Source organism: Megascapheus bottae, chromosome 15, assembly GCF_031878675.1.
Source record: "Megascapheus bottae isolate mThoBot1 chromosome 15, mThoBot2.hap1, whole genome shotgun sequence".
NCBI lineage: Eukaryota > Metazoa > Chordata > Mammalia > Rodentia > Geomyidae > Megascapheus > Megascapheus bottae.
Window position 1 is genome coordinate 22,358,396 of NC_143523.1, and position 21,214 is coordinate 22,379,609.

The 21,214-nt window shown below is 53.7% G+C and overlaps 1 protein-coding gene and 1 long non-coding RNA gene across 2 annotated transcripts in view; both read right to left on the reverse strand.

Annotated features, from left to right (window-relative positions):
- The window catches only part of LOC150053941 (uncharacterized), a 59,968-nt gene extending 56,891 nt beyond the window's left edge, over positions 1–3,077 (reverse strand). The window contains exons 1-3 of the mRNA XM_090345520.1: positions 2,921–3,077; positions 1,975–2,590; positions 1,070–1,267 (exon numbers count right to left, since the gene is read on the reverse strand). Of these exons, the coding sequence (XP_090201646.1) occupies positions 1,070–1,267; positions 1,975–2,590; positions 2,921–3,077 (971 nt within the window). The remainder of the gene's footprint in view (positions 1–1,069; positions 1,268–1,974; positions 2,591–2,920) is intronic.
- Positions 3,078–4,135: 1,058 nt separating this feature from the next.
- On the reverse strand, positions 4,136–16,198 carry LOC150053942 (uncharacterized). Its single transcript, XR_016537808.1, has 3 exons — positions 16,103–16,198; positions 5,635–5,749; positions 4,136–4,925 (listed from the first exon to the last, which is right to left on the reverse strand). It is a non-coding gene; the product is annotated as an uncharacterized LOC150053942 (long non-coding RNA).
- Positions 16,199–21,214: the final 5,016 nt, after the last annotated feature.

The window sequence follows — 21,214 nt, forward strand, 5'->3', positions numbered from 1 at the left end:
AGGGTGCTTTAAATGGGGGGGTCAATTTGCTTCTGACTGGTGTATGACTGGTGCAGATTCTTCAGATATGTGGTTGTATAGGTTTGCAAATGTAAAGGCACCTGGGTATCTGATCCAAACACTGCTTATGTGTTTCATTATAACCACAGACAGGCACTTTGGTACACTGGCTGGGAGGTGTACACACACACACACACACACACACACACACACACACACGCATGGAGCATGGCCGTGTGTTCTCCCAAGTAGCATAGCACATTACAGTGGCTTGGGGATTAAGAGACCTACCTATCCTATAAGTTGAGTTAACTGAAGTAAGCCTGTGTTATCTCTAGCTGCCTAAACCTGTTGTCAGCACGATCTTCAGCCTTGAGATAGACATTCTAGATGGTAGGGGTAACTTCCAAGGGTCAATCTCAGGGTCTCAGTTTTTCCTCCTTGCCTGGTTTCCCACTTCTTGCTACCTCTTCTAGTTCTTGCCAATTACTGGCTGGTGGTTGGCATTTGCTCCTCAGGCATGGATGCCAGTGCTTCTAGGCCGGAAATTTGTGCAGAGCTGGCTAGCAAGACTGGGCTCCTGGGAGGCAAGTTTTGTGGGAGTTGGCTGAGAGCATGAGGGAGCCAGGGCCAGCGGCTACCCCTGGGGAAGGGCACATGCTTTTAGAAAAGGAAGTCTGTTTGGAGGCGATGAATAGACACTGGTCATTTTAAAGGCTTTGCTATGAGCTGTGATTGTCTCTAGATCCCGAGGCGCGTAATCTTGGAGTCTTAATTACCACAAACACTTGGATTCATTTCCAGGACGCTGGCGGGAGAAGTCTGGCAGGGAATGCCCAGCTCTGAACTGAAGACAGCCTTTGTCTGTCTGTTTGTCTGTCTGTCTGTCTGTCTGTCTGTCTATCTGTCTGTCTGTCTATCTATCTATCTTTGCCTTCCAGGTCCTCTCTCCCTGCCCACAGTGCTGGGAGCTAGAAAGAAGGGCAGAGACCGTACAAAGAGCAGAGACCACCAGGGTCTGAGGAGAGGGCCCAGTGGCAGGAGCTGGGAGCCCTAGGAACTTGCTCACCTGTTGATGGAAGAGACGCTGGGCACAGTGTCGTTGTCACAGATGCCTTCAGCCAGGAGCCGGTCCCGAATTTCCCAGGCGAACATAGTTGGGTTCTGTCGTTTGTATTCAGCAATCTTGTCCACCACTTTGGGCGTTGCCACCTTGGGCTTGGAGCCACCAATCACACCAGGCTTGATGCTGCCAGTCTCGTAGTACCTACGCCAGGGAAGGCCCGGCGGGATCAGCAAGAAGTGGGCAGGGGCAAGGGGGCTGCAGGCTTGGAAGCTGCTAAGCCACACTCCTGCCCCCAAGGCCCAGCTGAGCTGACCTTCCAGAGGGTGCTTGGGCTAGGGTGAGGGAGGATGATGCAGAAGGAAGGGGAAGAGCTAGGGTGGACCTCCCTCTTGAGACACAGCCACTCCAAGGGGCTGCGTGCGCATGGGTTAGAATAGGCTTCCATTTGGGAATGGGAAAGGAAGGGCCCTCGGGTCCTCCCACTGACCGGGGCTCAGGTACTACCTCCAGCCGTTTCCCACTGAGGACAGAGCCTCTGTGGCAACTAGGGCTCTCTTTTTACTTCCTCAACGCTACCTTATCGCCTCCTTGGAAACCGGTTCTGTTCTCGCCCGGCTTCTACAACCCCTGCCCACGGGCTGGAGGAAACATCCCTCCGTTTATGAAGCCTCCAGTAGGGCTCCTTCGTGCCACCCTAGCCCTAGTAAAGGCGTTGGGTACCCTCTCCTCCAGCCTCCTTCCTGGGGCGGGTCACGGTTTGAATGCCTTTTTCCAAACAGAGAGGCCCTTCCGCGGCTCTCTTCCACCTCTAGGTTTCCCACTCCCGTTTGGTTCGGGCAACTTAAGCCCCAGCCCTTGGGGGGAAGGAAGGAGGCAGGGCGTCTCCAGGGACAGCTCCGGGCCCTCACCTGCCCAGGATTTTGCTGACACAGCCGTGGCTGACCCGCAGCTGCCGGGAGATGTCACAGGGCCGCACGCCCTGGTGCGCCAGCTCCACGATGCGCTGCCGCACCACGTCCGGGAGAGGCCGGCCGTTCACAAACACCCCCCCGAGCTGGTTCACACCCCCGTGCCCTGCTGGGGAGAGACAAGAAAAAACACAACACCCCACACACAGGAGGGACCGGTCATTAGTCAGGGTCCGAGGCCCGGGACGTGCGAAAGGAGCGCGCAGGGCTGAGGGGAAATGTTCCCGAACTCTCGGAGAAGGGTGGAGGGGTCGAGATTGGAACCCGCGGGGCCGTGGAGACGCGGAAACGTAGGCGCTGGGCGGAGGACTGGGAAAGACCGTGACACAAGGGCGACACGAGGGACAAAATGAAGGCAGGAAGGAGAAAGCAGGAGAGAGGCGAGAAGAGAAAGAGAGCAGCCCTGGGGAATGAATGCCAGCGGGAATGAATGAATGCGGAGACCCGGGAGGGATCAGGCCGGCTGCGCCCCGAACTAGCGCGGACCAGAGCGAGCCGCCGCCGGCGCTCCCCGCGAGCCAGGGACCTGGTCGGCGTGTGCGAGCCGGGGAGGTGGCTTTGATTTGGGGGTTTCACGTCTCACTTGAGTCTGCTCAGGGTAGCCGCAAGCACCCGGGAGGCTGTGACACACACACACACACACACACACACACACACACACACACACACACACACACACACACACACACCTTGGCTGCCTGCCTCCCCAGTATTTAATTTTAATTGGACTTCTACATCGTTCCCTGTTACGTTTTCTGTCATAGAAATGGGAGGAATATGCTTTACCCCTCACCTCGCTACCCTCAAAAGTGAAAAGAAAATCAGGTGGGAAGAGGAAAACAGAAGAGGTAGTGGCCGGGGATTTGCCGAGCTCTGAGACTGTGACCCGGCGGGGACAGTGGCGCGTCTCCCCGCAGCAGCCTAGGTGGGGTGAGGGGGGGGGAAGCAGGCTGCAGGGATTCAGCAGCCAGCCGCGGTGCGCTAGGCTGGGGGTCCACCGTCTTGTCGTGGTGGCACGGCACAGAACTCAGGGGGCACCCCATGTCCCGGCCCACGCCAGCCAAGACCTTCTCACCTCCCAGACCTAGGTGGCCAGCCGAGAAACCCAACAGCTTGGGCGTGCTCTCCCCTGACCAAGAGCAAGCCCTGGACTTCCAATCCAGTCCAACGCCGGCACCCGGCCTCGGAGGCGAAGTGGCCACCAAGCGCCAGACCTGAGGCCACTACCCTGAGCGCCACTCTCCCTGGCCACACAGCAGCCTGGAAATCCTGCACCCAGAACGATCGACCTGCAAATTCGGTTACTGATCAATCCAGGCGCCTGGACTTGCAGTCAACGAGGCTGGCCAAACCGGGCCAGCAACCTGCAGCCTCGGCCCCGCCAGCCTCCAGTGAATTTCGGGGAAAGCGGGAACACCTTCTGCTCCCTTCAATTCTCTCCCGCCTCTTCTGGGGCGACCAAGAGCAAGCCTGGGCAAAAACCTCCGGGCGAGGGCCTCTGAGTCAGGTGGCTGCCAGAGGCTGAAACCTCTTACTTTGCCCCCCACCCTATAGTCTCCCCATTTCCAGCTCCACTCTTCACCCCTCCTCTCCCTCCAAACCCCGACCATCAATAATTTAGGCCCCGGGAGAACTCGCGTTACCAGTATGAAAAGGCGGCAGCTGCGGGCAGATTAAAGATGAATAATTCAGCCTCTGCAGGCTCTCGGCACGGCCCCGCTGCCCCAATCTAAGGGGTGGGGATTGGGTGAAGGCACCGCCAAAGTCCAGGGCCCGCGATCTGCCGGGAAGACCCGCGTCGAGACGGGCTTGGAATGCGCCACAGCCACCAGCACCGATCTGGGCCGCGGCTGCTCGCAGGCCAACCTCGGGCTCGTGGGCCCGCGCTCTGCTGCTCCGTCCCTCCGTCCGACCACCTTCTACTGTCCTTGCTTCCCTTTAGGTTTCAAAGTGACTCCCAGGGCGGCCACTCGAAGGAGCACCGGAGCAACCCGCCAAAGCGGAGAGCCAGAGCAACGGCTGCCGGGCCTCGAGGCCGCGGTCTGGGCCGGCACGGTGCGCTAACCCAGCTCTGCTCTCTGCGAAAAGGAGCCGGGCTTTCCAGCCGGGTGGCTGGTGGAGACCCGCGGCAGCTTGAAGCCCCGGCTTGGGTTTTCCGTGCCGGTGTGCTGGGAAATAAATATATAGGGAAAAGTATTTATCTCCGGATTCTTTTTTTAAATATTCCTATATAAAGCTAAATTCAAGCCTTACAAGAAAACACAGCTCTCCCTGCTTGTCTTAAGCACAGATAGGAACCAGATCTAAAAAAAAAAAAGTTTCCTTGTGAAAAGTTACAAATTATCCTTAATTATTAATCTACAGATGGGGAGGAGTTTTCTATTTAGAATCCTATTTAAAAAACAGCTTGCTTTAAAAAAAAACAACTCCCAAATAGTTTTCCAAGCTAAAGACAGTGACATGAAGTAGATAGATAAATTTCAATTTTAGAAATATTTCTCCCTTTCCTTTATTTTTCTATTCTCTTTATGAAATATTTTCAGTTCCTTGTGATTTCCTTCTTCTTGTTTTGATTTCTCTTTCCCTTCTCCTCAGCATTGGCATTTGCCTTCCTTTTGTTCTTCCCCCCCCCTTGGTTTTTCTCTTTGCTGACCCTCTGGCCAGGGAGCTGGCTACTTGGTCCTCAACAAGGAGTGGAAGGCAAGCAAGGAGTCTCTAGAACTGAGACCAGAGTCCAACACTACCCAGGGGCCAGCTTGGAAAGCTGGGATAGTTGCTCTCTCCCAGACTTTGATTTCTTCTTGGAATCCTTCTTTGTTTTTAGAGCATCTCCCCGGCAGAGACAGAGAAAGGTGTCCAACCACCTCCTTCCGACAACCTCAGATTCACAACTCAAAGGGAAAGGAAGGAAGAGAGGAAAGGGCGGTAGAAAAGGAGCACGGAAGTATTTCAAATGAACTCCCAAGAAGCCTGGACGAGGCTGGAAAGGCCAAGAGATACTGGGAGCTGAGGGTCAGAAGAGGGCATCCCCTCCTACTCTTCTACCCCAATTGTCCTGACACTGGGGTTGCCCGGACTAGAAGTCTCACGGTGAACACTCACAACTGTTTAAGTTTTTTTTTTTAAGGGGAGGGGGAATATAGATGAGGTAAGGAAAGAGAGGAGGACACATAAGGAGGGAAGGAGGCAGAGATGGGGACAAAATCCATTCACACAACACCCTGAAAACTGCCTGCCAGTGAGTTTTCCAACCCAAGATTAGGGGCTGACTGGGGAATGAGAGACTGGAGCTAGGACCCCGGGCTGTGGATCCCACGACCTAAGAAGAAAGAAAGCAGGTGGAAAACAGCAAAGCAGGTGTTGAGAACCAGGGCAGGTAGGAAGGCAGGCAGAGGAACATGCAGAGATACAAAAGGCAAAAAGAGACTGATGGAAAGCACAGAAACACCGTAGGAGAGTAAAGGGCAGAACGAAAAGGGGGGACCTGGAGAAGCCAGCGCGGCCTCTGACGTGGGACCTGAGCGCAGGGAACCTGGCCGCGCCGGGGAGAGACGGGCTTGGAACCGCGCGACCGGGGGGACAGGAGCCGGGCTCCGGTACTCACGGTGCATCGCGGAGAAGGGGTCGGCTTTGCAGTGCATATCCATGGGGAGGCAGAGGAGCGGGAGCAGCGCGGCCGCCGCCGCCGTGTCGCCTCGCAAACTCAACTTCAGGACTTGAGGAGAAAAGGGAAGGACGGTGGGGGAGGAAGGGTAAGCGGGAGCCCGGCTGCTGCGGGGCGCGCGGGGACCGGGGGCGCGGTGCTGCGCTCCCCGCCGGGGCTCCCCTCCCTCCCCGGGCCCGCCGGGGCTGGCAACCGCAGTGGCCGCAACTTCCCAGGGTCGGGACGCGGGGCAGGACGGTCAGTAGAGCGGCCCCGGGGTGACGGGCAGGGCGAAGGGGAACTGGGGGCTCATGGCGTGCGCAGCAGCTGGGACCAGGGCTGAGGCCGAGCGGGGAAGGCCGCTAGCTCAGCTCCCCCTGGAACCTGGTCATCTGAGAGGCGTGGATTGGAAGAAGGCGCTGCGCGAGGGTGGCCCGAGGGCGCCGGGAGGGGAGCTGGGCCGCTCCAAGTGACGGCGAGTTGGCGAAGTTGGCAGAGAAGTAGCAATCCCCGGGCTGTCCGAGCGGGCGCCGGCGGGAGGGGAGCGCGCGAGCCGGCCCCCGCCCCCAGAAGAGGCGGACGCGCGCCGCGGCGGCCGCGGGGCCGGGAGGGAGGGAGCCGAGCGGCGCTGGCGGAGCCGGGCTGGCCCCAGGTGGGTTGCGGCGGCGAGAGGACTCGGCCGGAGACTGGAGCCGCGGCTCCCCGTGTGTGTCTCTCTAAAAGCTGCAAAGCCCCCTCCAGACCCCCTCCCCCTCCCCGCGCCGGGAGATGGATGACTTGTCAGACAAAGGCAATAGATTCCACCACTCTGTGATTCGCCAGCGCCGGAGCCCCGAGCTTCGGCGAGGAGGGCCCCGCGCCTGTCACTCCGGTGCTGGCGTAGGGAGGGCAGGGGTGGGGGGGGGAGATCGGGAGGGAGGGAGGGAGCTCTGGGCGAAGGGAGAGGGAGGGAGAGGAGCGGGGTGGGGGGGGAGGAGGAGGAATGGGAGCCTGAGATTAAAACTACTCTGAGAAACGAAACTCGCCGAGGAGATAAACGTTAGATAAGGATAAAGCGGGGCCGGTCTAATGAATATTCAGCTACCGGCGAAGGCCGCGGAGCGCGCCGGCCCCGAGTCCGGCTCTCCGTCCAGCCCACCTCGCCCAGCCCGGCCTTCCAGCGGCCGGCGCCCGCCCTCCGGAGCCGCTCGGCCCCCCGGCCCGGCCGGCACCTCAAATCCGAACCCGACTTCCCCTTAGTTCCCTTCCGCCCCTTCCAGGTTCTTCCTCCCACCCTCCCTGCCCTTCCCTTTTCGCCTTTCCCTTCCGCGATATCCCCCAATCCTTGCACCCCCCCCCCATTCTCATATTCTAGGACAAAGTGCCCGGCAGTTTGTCCTCTCCTGTTCCACATGTGGTTAGGACCCCCTGGTTCCCTGGCACCCACTGGGTCAAAGCAGAACCCCCCCCCCCCGCTAGAGGCCTCTGGCGAGGACCCACCTGCTTCGGTGGGACCCAACGGATGGCCGCAGGAGAGCCTGGGGAGACTTGACTCCTGGACCCTCGGGTAACTGGGGAGATGGACCGGGAACCCAGCCGGTGCGGAGCGGCTGGTCGCTGGTTGCAGAGGATGCGGGAGAGCCAGGCGCCCTCTCCCCGGATGGGAAGAAGAGGAGGCTGCGAACCCGGCCGAGCCCCGCGGGCTTGCGGCTCTGCGGATCCCGAGCGAGCGCAGCCAGCGCTGCGCGCCGGCCCGGCCCCACTCCAACCCGAGCCGCCGGCCCGGCCTCCGCAGCTCTCCCGGCACCCGCTCCCTGGCTCGCCAGGGTCCGCTCGCATACACTAGGCAGGAGAAGCCCTTTGTCTCCTAACTGGTTAAGTACAGAATATCCGGGAGATCTTTATGAAATATTTTCCCTCGTCTCATAAATCATCTTGGCACTTCAGCTGATGTTTTAACTCTCTCTCCCTCCTTTGCTCCCTCCTCCCGCTTCCCTGGGTCTAGAAAGGGCGGCTCAGGGAAGCTAGAGCTGCGCTGCGCTCTGGCTACGGGATTTGGGGTGCCTTTTGCTAACTCTCTGCACCTCCAGGGACCTGGAGGAAGGGCCTAGGACTCCTGCCCTTGTCCCTTTGGCAAAGCTTGAAGAGTAGATAGACTACGTGTCCGCGCCCGCCTGACTCAGCCTGACTCAGCCTGACTCCCACTAGGCATCTCCGACCCCGGTTTTTCTTGGTGCCCTTACTCCTTGGGTGGGTTTTACATCAGGCTCAGCCTCGGAAGGGTTCCGAGCTTCCCAGTCTGAGAGCTGGGTCCGTTGAGATCCTGGCATTCGACCTTCTTGCTGATGATTGTCCTGAGCCAGGTCTGATTTTTCCATCTGCAGAGTGACTTCCAGAGAAGAAAATATTTCCCCATTTCTCCCCTCATCTCATCCCAGCTACTGCCCGCACTTCCTTTGGGCAGCGAAGCAGATTCCCTTCCTTCTGCAGGACTCTGAATGAAGGTGCTGGGTCCAACCTCGAAAGCCAGTCTCTTCCTCTCAAGGCCTGCAGATGGCGCTCCGGGGTTTGCTTTGGCCTCACAACCCCACGAACTCGCACTAAGTTCGAGTGGAGGGAGGGGTGGGGAGAAAAACAAGAGTTCCTGCTGCCTAAAGGGAACAGCCTCCAGGCCTGGGAGCAAGGGACTCTGGAGTGGTAGCTGGTACAGACTTGGGCTTCCTTGGGGAAGGTAATTAACCCAGAATCCGAGGTAGGAGCATTGAAGAAGGGTCCTACAGAGAGGAGCCCAGAGAGGAGTCTTTGCCCCCAGGTTTTCTTATGTTGGTCATCCAGTAAATTAAGTCTTAGGAAGTCTGAACTATAGGAGGAACCAGGCTGTGTGTGAAATCTCTCCTCAAGAATCTAAATAGATTTTGATGATTCTAGAATTCAATATATCCCTGTGTTGCACATACTAAGTGTGAGTAGAGACCACAGTCCTTTTCATGTGTTGGGAGAGTGCTTCCACATTTTGTAAACAGTGCATAGAGTGGACTGCAAGTTGCATTTTCATACCTCTCCTTCACATACAACCTCTCAGGAGTGGGAGCCAAGGCGGTGGGCACACTCCCTGCTCTCCATACACCCTCCTAGCACTGTACTGAACAGTCACACCAGACACACACCTGTGAGGCCAGCCCCTAGCAACTTCTTCCTTAAATCCCTGAGCCTAGAACGTCAAAGAGGGAGAAATAAGTCAAAGAACAACACTCCCTGACAATCTGGAAGACCTGTTAGGCAAGGCTATGCCATCTCTTCTAGGCTTCTCTTCTAGGCTGACTTGCACATTTCTCTCATTACAGCCTTCTTCCATCTCCTTTCTGCTCTTCTTTTTATTGTTCTATAGTGTCTGTTAGGGGAGGGAAGCAAGAGAAGAAAAAAGAAAGAAAGAAGAGGAAAGGAGAAAAGAAAAAGAAAGAAAGAAAACAACCCAACTCCAAACACAGCCAGGGCTCCGACCTGTCAGGGTTGGTTGCTTTTCCGTCTGCCTCTAAATGAACCTTTTCTCTCTGGTGTTTTCAAAGCAGCCCTTCCACCCCCATCCCACCCCCCCCAACCTAGGGGCATTTACACTTCAAACAAGGCACCCGCCTCCCTGCGGAAATTTAAAGGCAAATAAACTTTTGGGGAGTTGCTCTGATACCCATCTCGGGATTTGCTTCATTAGCCGCCTCTGTGCATCTGATCTGCCCAATAAATCTTCCTTGTGGATCTCGGCTCCTTCGCCTTTTTCGCTCCCTTCCCTGCTAGGCTCGCCTGGCGCCCGGCGTCCCCCGCCACTACTGCTTCCCTTTCGGACCCAGCTAGGGTCGGGCTGGGCCACGCCTGCTGTGCCTGGGTGAAGGTGGGAGGCAACGGTCCCCAACGTGTCTCCCCGACCAATATACCTATGCATAGGTGCTAAACCACGAGTGATATTTTTTGCAGGATCTATACGCCTGCCTTGCGTGGATCCTGTTCACTGCCTCCCCCCACAGCCCCCCAATTGCTTCTTTAGCCCCTCGTGCTTGGTTTCCGGTTTCTAGGTCCCTGGCCTAGAGCTTTCTGCCCAAGCGAGAAAAGGCAAAGGCTTGGTTACTTCCCCTCTGCTGCAGGGCGCAGACTCGGGCCCCAGGCGCCCAGCCCTGAGCAGTGCAGGAAGGCGGACGGGGTGAGGAGGGAAAAAAGGGGGGGGAATGTCTAGTAGGGGTTTGGGGTTTCTACGGCGCATCCCATCTATTCCCCTCCCCTGCGGCCTGGGCCTGCCTTCTCCCAGAGAGCAGCTCGGGGAGCTAGGGACTGGACTGTGAGCGAAGGGATTAGAAATTCCGAAATTAAGTGTATCTCCCCAGGAAATGCTCCCTACAGCGCGGACCAAATTAAACGCATTAAGTTGGGGGGGGGGGGGCTGGGAGAGAATCTGTTTAGAATCAAGGGAGAAAAAACTAGTCCGAAGGGAAGAAAAGAAGAAGAGATAGAAGAGAGAAGTGAGCCGCTGCTCCGCAGCCGAGCTCCTTGCCTAAATTACGCCCAGTTTTAGAAGTCACCACCATCACCAAAAAGAAAGAAAAGTTCTGAAGACTAATCTCGGAGCAGACTCCTAAGGCCCGTTTGCCCTCGGGGTCCCGGTGCACCCCGGCCCCGCACACCCACGGCTGCCGGATCCGGGCAGTCCGCGTGCTTACTGGGGCCCCTCTCTAGAAGCGCCTGACCAGCTCCCGCCCCGGCCTTCCCCCCCCTTCCCCCTTCTCTCCCCTCCCCTCCCCCTGCCTAGCCCTCTGGTCTCGGTGGAGGATGGTTTTTTTTTTTCTTTTTGGAAGAGCTTCTGGTACAATATGGAGCACCGTGGGCTGCAATTTCACACTCCACAGCACATTCCCCCTAAAGCTACTTTCTTTTTTTTTTTTTTTCATCTAAGACCCCCTAATTTCTGCTTCCTCGCTCTCTCCCGTACTCCCTCCCTCCTGGTCTCACTCATCTCGCTTTTGTTCCCAATATTTGGGCACCCCTGGGGGGGGTGACTCTTAGCTAGCCCCGCCTGCCGGGTGTGTTGGTTCAGTGGAGACTTCGCACACGTGTAGGGCTTTTATCCTTGCTGGCCCCTCCCCCCTTTTAGCCCTACTTCCTCTTGAGAGGTCCTTGCGACCTGTCCAGCCTTTCACAGTCCCTTTAAGGGGCAATGACAATGTAAGCCACTTGGCCACCAGAGCAGCCTCCTTAGTGGCACGGGGCAGCCAGGTGGCTCCAGTAGGGGGCTAGGGGGGAAAAAGTCAAGCCAGAAGAAATTAGGCCAGTAAGTCCATAGAGTATGAGTAGTGGAGACCCCTGACCAAAGAGAACAAGCTAGAAGAGAGGAGAGGCAGAAAGCCCCCCCCCACATGTGATTTGCCTGACAGAACCACTCACCCACAGCTGCCACTGTCTACACAGTCTTTTTGATTCTTAAAGCCTCTGTGTTTCACCTGTAAAATGGGGATAATTACACTTGTCCGTTCTGTGGAACTAGCCAAGAAACATTTTGAAAAAAAAACAAACAAACATTTTTGTAGTAGATTAAGCCCACAGATGCCCAGGTTTCTCAATCCTTACCCCTCCACAAAGAGGGACAGGAGGGAATCTGAGCATTTAGCAGAGCAGGGAAGTAATGTTTTTCATTCAACTTCTGTCCTACAAGGGTGGTGTGGGATTCCTCTTTCCTGTTTTCCTTTATGTAAAGATTTTTAGCCCTTTTCTTTTTGACCATACCACATTCCATCTAGGTTTCTCACTCTGCTCTTCCCCTTTTCCCTTTCCTCTATTCCCATTTCCTGCGCGAGCACGCACGCACGCGCACGCACACACACACATACACAAGTACACACACACACACACACACACACACACACACACACACACACACACACCCCAGCCAGCCAGGTTAATTGTGGCCTCCAGTCTGGTCCCCTTCTGCCAGTCCACCAAAAACGTTGGGAGGAGCCCGCCCACTGGCAGAGACTCAGAGAAGGAAATTCCGTCCAGTCCTGTTCCAAACAAAGAGAATTGGCCCTCTCAGGACCCGCAGTCAACTTGCCAAAGCTACAGTGCAGACGGGGCGGTTGGGAAAGGAGGCAGAGGGGAGGGAGAGGAGGGAAGAAAGATCAAAATGGTCATGAAGGAGGTGCGAGGGGATGGAAAAGAACCCTGTCCCTGGAAGGCCGGAAGAGCCTGGTTTGGTTCAAGCCAAAGTCTCCACCGGGCCAAATGCCCTCTCCCCACCACCCCCCTTCCAAGCCAAGGTGAGAGAGTCGAAGTGAGGCTGACTGTCGGTGGAAGTAATGATTAACTCTCTTCTCAACCAGCCCGAGGAGGAGTTGGCTCCTCGGGCTGTGATCTGCGATGGGGGGGATTCTACTGGAGGACCCAGGACATCTCCAGTGCTACTCGCCACCGCCGCCACTGCGACCCCAGACCCCGGAGACTGAGGAGGGAGGGGGGGTAGGTGGTAGCAACCACAGAGGAAGGGACGTGAGTGCCGAGAAGGGGCTTCACAGCTCCAGATGCTGGAAACCGGGGAGAGCCAATGCACGGGGTCCAACGCGGGCAAGGACCAGTGGCTCGGCAGCAAAAGTTGGAGGGGGCGGGAGCACCCGGGCTGAGTTTCCCCGGAGTTGTGAGCACACACCAAATCTACTGTCTCGGATCCATCCGCGGCGCGCCCGCCCTCCCTTCCTCCTCTCCCAGCAGCTGTGTGCTTGTGAGGAGCAGGAGGAGAGCGCGCCAGAGACCGGGCCGGGTAAGGCAGCGCCAGACCCGCCCGAGAGGCCGGGAGGCCGAAGGGTTGGACCGCCGAGGCGGGAGGCCGGCTGCCAGGTGGCAGGAAACAAAGGACCGGAGCGGAAGGGACAGAGGACAGGGGACGAAAGGGACTGACCACAGGGAGAGCGGCCTCAGGAAAGGAAAGGGGGACCTGTCGGGGACCTGCCAAGGTTTGTAGACGTCTGCCTTCTCCGTTAACGCCCAGCCCGGCGCTGGGACGTCTGGGGGCTCTCAGCCCACTTTTCAGTAGCCTCGAGTCGCTGCAGGAAGCGTTGCTGAGGCTGCGGGGGCCGCCTGTGTGTGCAGACCGCGGCTGCTTAGGCCACTGTGTGTGTGTGTGTGTGTGTGTGTGTGTGTGTGTGTGTGTGTGTGTGTGTGTGGAGGGGGCGGGGAGAGTTTGCCCTCTGTCCCGATTGACTGCACATCTCTGCCCTCCACCCTCCTTGAGCCCTAGCTGTCTATTCCCAGAATTTGAAACAAAAGGCCTGAACTGAATAGCCCAGAAACTAGAGCAAGGTCTCTTTGAGGGATGGTGTGTGTGTGTGTGTGTGTGTGTGTGTGTGTGTGTGTGTGATTTTATTTGAGACTTTTAGGATCACCTGCATCCAAGATTATGCCAACTTTAGGTTACTGTTCCTAGGAAAGAAAAGGTGTAAAGTAAAAGAGATGAGAGGAGCCCCGTTCTAGGAGTTCAGGCGATGGGGTTTAGACCCCTAGCTAACGAATAAGAATAACGAATAAGAAACTGACTACAATGAAGGCAGGGAAGATCCTTTCCATTTCTAAATAAACCAAGGAAACATTTTGATGTATGGCCTTTGAGTGAGAGCATCTGTTGGTGAGGAGATCGTGGGAGTTCGCGTTCTGAGTGTCCTAAGGGTGAGTGCAGAGTGCGTGGAGTAATGAAGAATGTTTAGGCTAACAGTTGTGTTCCAGGAGGGGCTGAGATGGGAGCTCAGGACCCAGGTCCAGCAACTTCCCCCTCCTCCCTCTGCCCTCAGCTGAGGCTGCTCAAAGGCCAAGGCCTCAGCAGTCTCTTCCAGCAGGGCCACCAATCAATCCTGCAGGTCAACACAGCAATTAATAACGGGGTGAGGAGGCCTGGCAAAAGGGGGCAGGAGCCAGCAGGCTGTATTCCCCCCCCCCAGGCTCTGAGGATCCGGTAGCTAGATCCTCCACTGGGAGGGATCTCTAAAGAGAAAAAGAGAACTCAGTGTAAGCTCAAGAGTGAACCCAGGGTTCCAGGATGGAGAGACAAGGTGTCACCGGTACGGAGCTCAAAAGCTGCCCTTGGAGAAAGAGGGGACGCAGAAATAAACGTCTTATTTTTCTGGTGCTGGAGGTAGGGACTGCCATAACTGAAGATCAAAATTGACCTAGTTGATCATTCTTTCCCCTTACACTGTTGTCCTTTCCAGGCAGTTTTTGCTGCTTAGAAACAGGCTCAGGAAAAGGAAACAAAACCCGCATTCTGTGTAAACCCGGCTGCAGCGATTGGTTGTGCCGGCAGGTCTGGCAGGCATACCCTCGCCATCGTGCTTATCTATCAATATCATTTTGAACTTGCCAGCCTGGGCCAAGAAGGAAGACCCGGTCTTCTGAGGGAACATAAGGCCCAGAGAGAGTTGTGCCCCCGCCAAGATGCAGTTACGGAAAGATGCAGGTGGGAAAGCAGAGCCGGAAAGGACATAAAAAAGAGAAGAAAAGGGAAAAGGTGTCTGGGGAAGCAGAAGACTTTGGGGTCTGGCTTGGTGCAGGCACCTGGAAAGGAAAGACTCCTTCCACTTGCCTCCTGATCAGCTCCACAGCTCTTCCCCACCCTTGCACGAGTGGCACCAGCCAGGAATGTGAGCCCTGCTCCAGGAAAGGAGAGAAAAGAACAGGAGCTCAATACCACGCTGTCCTACCAGCTTTCCGAAGGCCAGCTAGCCTACCCACTCCAGGCATGGGTAAGCTCAGATGCCCCTGGCCAAGTGGGTAGTGCCATGCTCCCATTTGGAGTAACCCAGAATGAGAAAGCTTGACAGCAATGGGGATGCGCCCAGTGCTCTACCTCTGTCTTCCTGTGGTGCTAAGGAGGAGGCCTGGATGGGGCTGTGGGAGACCAGCCACCCAGTGCATTGTGCCTCAGACCTGCAAGGCATGAAGAGATGCCTTCGCAGAAAGAAAATGGAAATGTGGAGTTTCAGGAGCTGGGGCAAAGGAGTCAGAGAATGGGGAGGGTAGAAGGTATTGGAGGGAAAAATAGACTTGGAGAGTCTGTGAGAGAGAAGCCCTTCACCGGAAAAGAGGGAGAAAGGTTCCCAGGAAGGCCCAGCCATTAGGTCTGTCCTTGGGCTGCATATTTATACGGTCGAGGGGGTGCACAGATGGGCTCTCAATTGAATTCCATCTTCAACACCATCAGAGATTGATTTTGTACTCGCTTTTAATTTTGCCATAATTAATTAGATCATTACAACTGTTTGCTATTGATCTCTGTACTTAAACCTCTGGTGTAGAGGGTCTGCCCAGAGCCCTAAAAGCCCAAGGAGGCTGCAGTTGACACTCTGAGGGCGCCTAGGTTTCTCAGTGGGGATAAAACCCTGGAGGAAAATGGAGACAGCTTAGTAATTGAGCCAAGATACTAGAGCAAAAGCCATGCTGGGAGGCAGAGGTGGGCTGAGTTTTCAGCTGAAAGAACTGGAACTTGAGCTGGGAGAGTTAGGAGGGGAGAAATGAGATTTGGGGGAGGTGAGGAGTGAGGTAGAAAGGCCAGAGTTAGACCTTGACCTCTATTGAATTATTTGGAAAACTCTGGGAACCTGATCTAATTATCTCCCCCTCTCCCAGTTCAGAACTAAACTTAGGTATTTGATACCCCCCACCGACCCCCTCCCCACACACACCAAACACACATACTACACCAGGACACCTAATGGGGCAGTCAGGGGTGAGCTATCGAGCCTAGGGGAGGTGGGGAAAGGAAAATAATAGAGAACAGTCAACACCTTTTTGGTAAATGATTTCAATTTCTCCTCCCCTTCTGGACCTGCTGGTCCCTTGCCACTTTCTTTCTCCTGGAGTCACAAGTTTGGCAGTAACACCTTCTCCCTTCAGAGCTTAGAAACATTTACACTACTGCTCATAAGCAAACACACAAGACTCTTACACACGTGTGCAGAGACTTGTGCAGCATTTCCCACCCACTAGAATCGATGTCCACGCCCACCCCCTCACTCTCCACTAAGAAACTAAGGCCTGCCCAACACTCCCAACTTGGGAGAACTTTTACAAAATACTTAATGCCTGTAAGAAAAATTTTTTTAAAAAAAGCAGAAAGATCGGATCCTGGACAGCCCAAAGAAAGAAAACACCAAGTTTTGCAAGGGGATAAGAGAAGTTACAAAACTCACATTTTTCTAGGTGGAAAGTTTTCATTAGAAGATCTGAAGGGCTTCGGGAAGGAAGGCTCAGGAGGTCCAAGGGGTGGGGAAAAGTCCTGAGAACCTCAGTTCCCAGACCTTACCGCTGCCTGGTCACGACCACGACCGAAAAGGAATGGAAACCTTGCTAGTCTCGGTCACCCCCACTCCTCCCTGCCCTCCCTCGCCCCTCCCAGTGGAACTGAAGGGTTCCTCTCCCTCTTACCTGCCTGACTCTGTTCCATGCTCGGTTCCCTGCCGCAGCCACCAGGGCCCGGGGCTGGCTTCCCTCCTCTTCCCGTCTTTCCTCGCGTTTCGCCTTCACCGCTGCCGCTCAGAGATCTGGGCGCAGCCACCCAAGACGGAGCTACTCAGATAACCCAGGCTGCCCGCCGCCCGGGCCGTGCGCGCCGCTCGTGCCAGCGCTCACAGACCCTGCGCTCACACACCCCGCGCTCACCCACCCCGCCGCGCCAAGGCACAGCCACCCGCGGAGGAGCCCCCGGGCCTCCGCCCTGCGCACACGCGCGCACTAGCTCCCAGGTCTCCAGCCAGCCGCAGGCAAGCCAACACCCTCGCTGCCGCTGCCGGAGGCACCCAAAGACCGAATCCTGGGTCTAGACGCTGGCACACCCTCTCACACCACCCCCTCTTCTTCACTGTCACACGCTCCCCTTCATTGTACAGCCTCGCTTTCAGGGGCGTTCTCACTCTTATATATTCCACAACTTTTTGCAGATTCCCTTGCCCACGACTGTCCCCACTGGGCCTGTCCCACTCCGTGGGTCGTCAGACTCCGCAGCCTGCCATAAGCTTTCAGGTCTCAGGCTCAGTCTCCGAGATCTCACAGATCAGATCGACCCCAACTTTTGCACACCACAAAGTTGTTCTTAGAGAACGGCTCACCAGTGTATTTCTTGCACAGCTCGGGAAATACCTCACAAGCCATTCTGCTCAGGATTCTAAAACCAACCAACAAACAAACAACTCAGAATAGAAGGAAAAGATCCTGGCTTCCACGGTCATTGGAGACTTGGTGAAGGCCAAGGGCAAAGGGATCAAGGCCCAATCTCTCCCACATTCACTTGGCCTGATTGAACACTGGGCTTCTAGTACATCCTGGCCCCCTGGCCCCAAGTCTCTTGGGTCCTTGCTTTCATCCCTGATCAAAGACCCATTTTAGCTTTGTTCCATATTGTGCCTACCCAATCTGGAATTTACATCTCTTACACCTTGGTCATAAATTCTCCTTTAGACTCACAACCCACTTTTTCCCATAAGCACTTGTTTAACTTGTGCTTTACCCGCTCCCCCACCCCTTTCTATGAGCACCAGTGTTCCTAGGCCTAACCTCCTTGTGATCTTTTTTTCTCATTTACACCACTTATTCTGTTACTCACTTATGCAAAGATCCCCTCTTTTAGAGCTTTGCTCACACACTAATCCTGAGGAGTGCATACAAGAACGTGTGGGGTAAGCTCTGTGCCTGAGGAGACCATAGACTGCCCTCATCTCTCTCTCTGTCTCTCTCTCTCTGTCTCTTGTCTCTCTCTCTCTGTCTCTGTCTCTCTCTGTCTCTCTCTGTCTCTGTCTCTCTCTCTGTCTGTCTGTCTGTCTGTCTGTCTGTCTCTCTCTCTCTCTCTCTCTCTCTCTCTCTCTCTCTCTCTCTCTCTCTCTCTCACACACACACACACACACACACACAGGCACATACTCCCAAGAAAGAAAAGCTCTAAGGCAAGAGGTGGGTAGGGCCCAGAAGACTCCTTTGTGAACTGAAAATCAGCTCTTAAGACCCCATCTACCGACTATGTAATCTAGAGAGAATCTAGGACTAAGGATAGGAAGCTGGAAAGGCACAAGCACAAGGACCCACAACAAACCTGAATCTTATAATCTTCCTACAGGAATAGACTTTCTGTCCTTTCTGAGAAATCCTAGCCAAATTAGTATCTTAAAAAGAAAAAAAAACAATGCTGAGAACTGAACCTAAGGCCTTCCACACTGCTAGAAAGGTCCCCCAGTCCCATCTAATAAACATTTTTTTTGGCAGTACTAGAGTTTGAACTCAGGGCTAACTGCTTGCTAGATGGGTATTCTAACCCTTGAGCCATGTCTCTGGCACACTAGCGATGTGAAAATTTTAATGTTAGATAGTTGTACAAAGAGACTACAATTCCATAACATTTTAAAAAATTTTTATTGTGCTGATCCTGGAACTGAATGTAGAGCTTGGGCACTGTCCCTAAGCTTTTATGCTCAAAGCTAGTGTTACTTAAGCTACTGCTCCACTTTAAGGGGGTTTTAATAATTTTTTTGGTAGTTAATTGATGATAAGAGTCTTATGGACTTTCCTTCCCTGGGCTGGCTTTGAATATGATCCTCAGCTCTCAGCCTCCTCAGTGACTAGGATTACAGGCATGAGTCACCAGCACCTAGCCAAACATTTTTATTTTTTATTAAACACAACAGACCTTATTGGTGTTTTTTTTTTCTTTTTCATCTAATAGTGATTTTCCGACTCCAGTGCATTAAATCTTAAAAGCAAAAACCAAATTTCCTTTTGTTATACCCAGAACAAATAAATTTAAATCTAGTCACACATATTCAACTACCATGTGGTTACTCCATTACACATGTGAGATGGTGTCATATAATTAACCTCTTGATGTCATCTCAGAATCACATATAGACTTACACAGGGGTTGTGACTCACCTTTTATTGCACAGCTTTTTGTGGCTGTTTCCTGTTTGGTAAAATGGTGATAATAATCATTCCCTTCTCCCAGGTTTCTCAAGTGATAATGGGTACGCAAATGATTTATAAAATGTGAGGTGTGGCCATGCTTCCATCAGGTGTGCTTGTTCCTGTGTTAACAAAGGCAGAATTTGAGACACTGTGTCCCAGACACATATGTAAAGGGGCACAAAGTTGGGAATCAGGTTATTTTAAACTGAGGATAAACTCACTCAGCTCCAGGTCCACTTCCTACTCCTAAGCCCAGTTTGTTCAGGTTACTAAACACAGGGCTCAGGTTTGAGACAGTGGCAAGGCCAGGGCCTAGGCCCTGATGGAAGCATCAGTACCATGGGGCTAACTAGTTCATCTTATTCTAGAAGGACATGAGGAGGAGAGAAACTTCTGGCTCTAATATTCTTCCTCTGGATGCCTGCAAAACAATGTTAGTCAGAGTCCAGCCCTAAGCTTCAGCCTCTCTTCAGCCTCCTCCCTCAGGCTCTGCCTCTCTTTGTCTCCTGTCCCACACTGTCTCCTGGGCCCTTTTGCTTATTGCCATCCCCATTGATTGAAAGTCTCTTTCAGGTTCTCCAAGGAGTCCCAGGAAAAATGATCCGCCAGCCTATTGATTCTTCATTAGAATTACATTTTCACGTGTGCTAAATTGGTTTTAAAAGCCTTTTTCTGTTGTTATTGTCTTGTCAGACCCTGCGGTCCAGGGCAAACCAAGTTTAAATGTTGTGGCTTCTTAGGGGGAAAAAAATCACCAGGGCTGGGTCTGTGATTACCAGCCTTCCTGCTTTATTGTTGTCATGATGACAATTGTGATTTGGTTTAAGTATCTTTAGGAAATGGGCTCTGTAAGAGGAGGCTGCTGGTAAGGGTTTTGAAGCCCTTGAAGGAAAAATACCAGAGCTAGGTTTTTTTGTTTCTTTTTTGGAATTAAGTTTAGCACTTGAATTTGTATTAATTGCTACTGGGACAAGTGGGAAGCAAAACTTTTAAACACTTTTATTTCCTTATTCTCCTCACAGATTCAATAGGGGAGAAATAGAAAATACAGCCCTACTTATTCCAGCTCTTTTTCTTCTCTCTAGCTGATGTGCTGGAGTGTGTGTGTGTGTGTGTGTGTGTGTGTGTGTGTGTGTGTGTGTTACCGGGTACTGAGAGGCACATTGTGCTTGGTAGCAGGGAAAAAGAACTTGTAACTGTAGTTACAAGAACACTGGTAATCATTGCACTCTACATTGTTTGGGGGAAAAGTAGCTCTAAATAAGGAAGAAGAGAGAAGAGAGAGGCAGACTCTCTCAAAATGAAGGGAAAGGGAGATTCAGAGAGAAAGGGCCTTAAGACCCAGACTGGTAAAGGAAAGGAGGAGATAAGCCATGGATATTCTAATATACAGAGTCAGTGAAGCAAAGAGGAGAGAATAGGGAAGGAAAGAAGGAAGAAAGGAAAGAAAGAAGGAAGGAGGGAAGGAAAGAAAGAAGGAGGGGGAGAAGGAAAAGGAGAAGGGGAGAAGGAGAAGGAGAAGGAGAAGAAGAAGAAGAAGAAGAAGAAGAAGAAGAAGAAGAAGAGGAGGAGGAGGAGGAGGAGGAGGAGGAGGAGAGGGGGAGCAGGAGGGGGAGGAGCAGCAGGAGGAGGTGAAAAGGCAATAGAAATAAAGCAGAAATTGGGGAAAAGAAGAAATCGAGAAAATTAAGTGTACACAAAAAGGGAAAGAGAAAGGACAAGTAAGGAAAAGGAGAGAAAATGATTTCAATCCGTGGAGAAGCAAGCCCTAGGGTGCTCCCCAGTCTCTGAAGTCCTCCCCTTTACCTGGGCCTGCCAGAGGCCTAGCCAGACATACGAGTGGGCACCAGGCAGAGCAAAGCTAGGCAGGAAAGCTGAATGTCTCTGTGATGTGTTTATCCCCTAATCAGTTCATTAGTTATAAACAACATGACATTAGAAGTTAGGAGGCAGTTGATATTAATTTTTATTTAACTAGTTGATGTTTAATCCGTCACGCCAGGCTGGGTAGCAGCGAGAAAGATCTTCCTGACACAAAACCAGTTAGAACTTCATAAGGCGCAATCAGTGCCCGTGCATTGAAACAAACAAGAGAGACAGAGACAGAGAGACAAGAGACAGAGGCAGCCCTGCCAGAGATAAGACAGTGGCAGAAAGAAACCTGACTCCAGGCAAGAGCTGGAGGCAAATAAGCTAGACTCAGTATGGGAGAAGATGGTTAGGCCAGAGGCTCCAAGCCCAGAATAACCCTGACCTAACAGTTGCTGTCAGCAAGTGCCCTCTGAGCTGGGGCAGCTTCAGAGAAGTGGCCAGGGCTCTGCCAAGCCTGGCTACTGCAATCACTGGCACCTTGATCCAGGAATGTGTAACAGTGTCTTGCAGCCTGGAAGATGGCCAGGGCCAATAGCCCTGAAGGGGACAGGAAAGGCCCTGACTTTCAGAAACTTTTCCTCTCCCAGAGCTTGAGGCAGAGAACCCCATCTGCTTCAAGAAGAACTCTCACAAGAGAGGAGGAAAAAAAGCAAGGAATTTGCCCACAGCTTCAAGTCTGACAAAGTTCGCCCATGTCAAACTTGCAAGGCGTGCGCC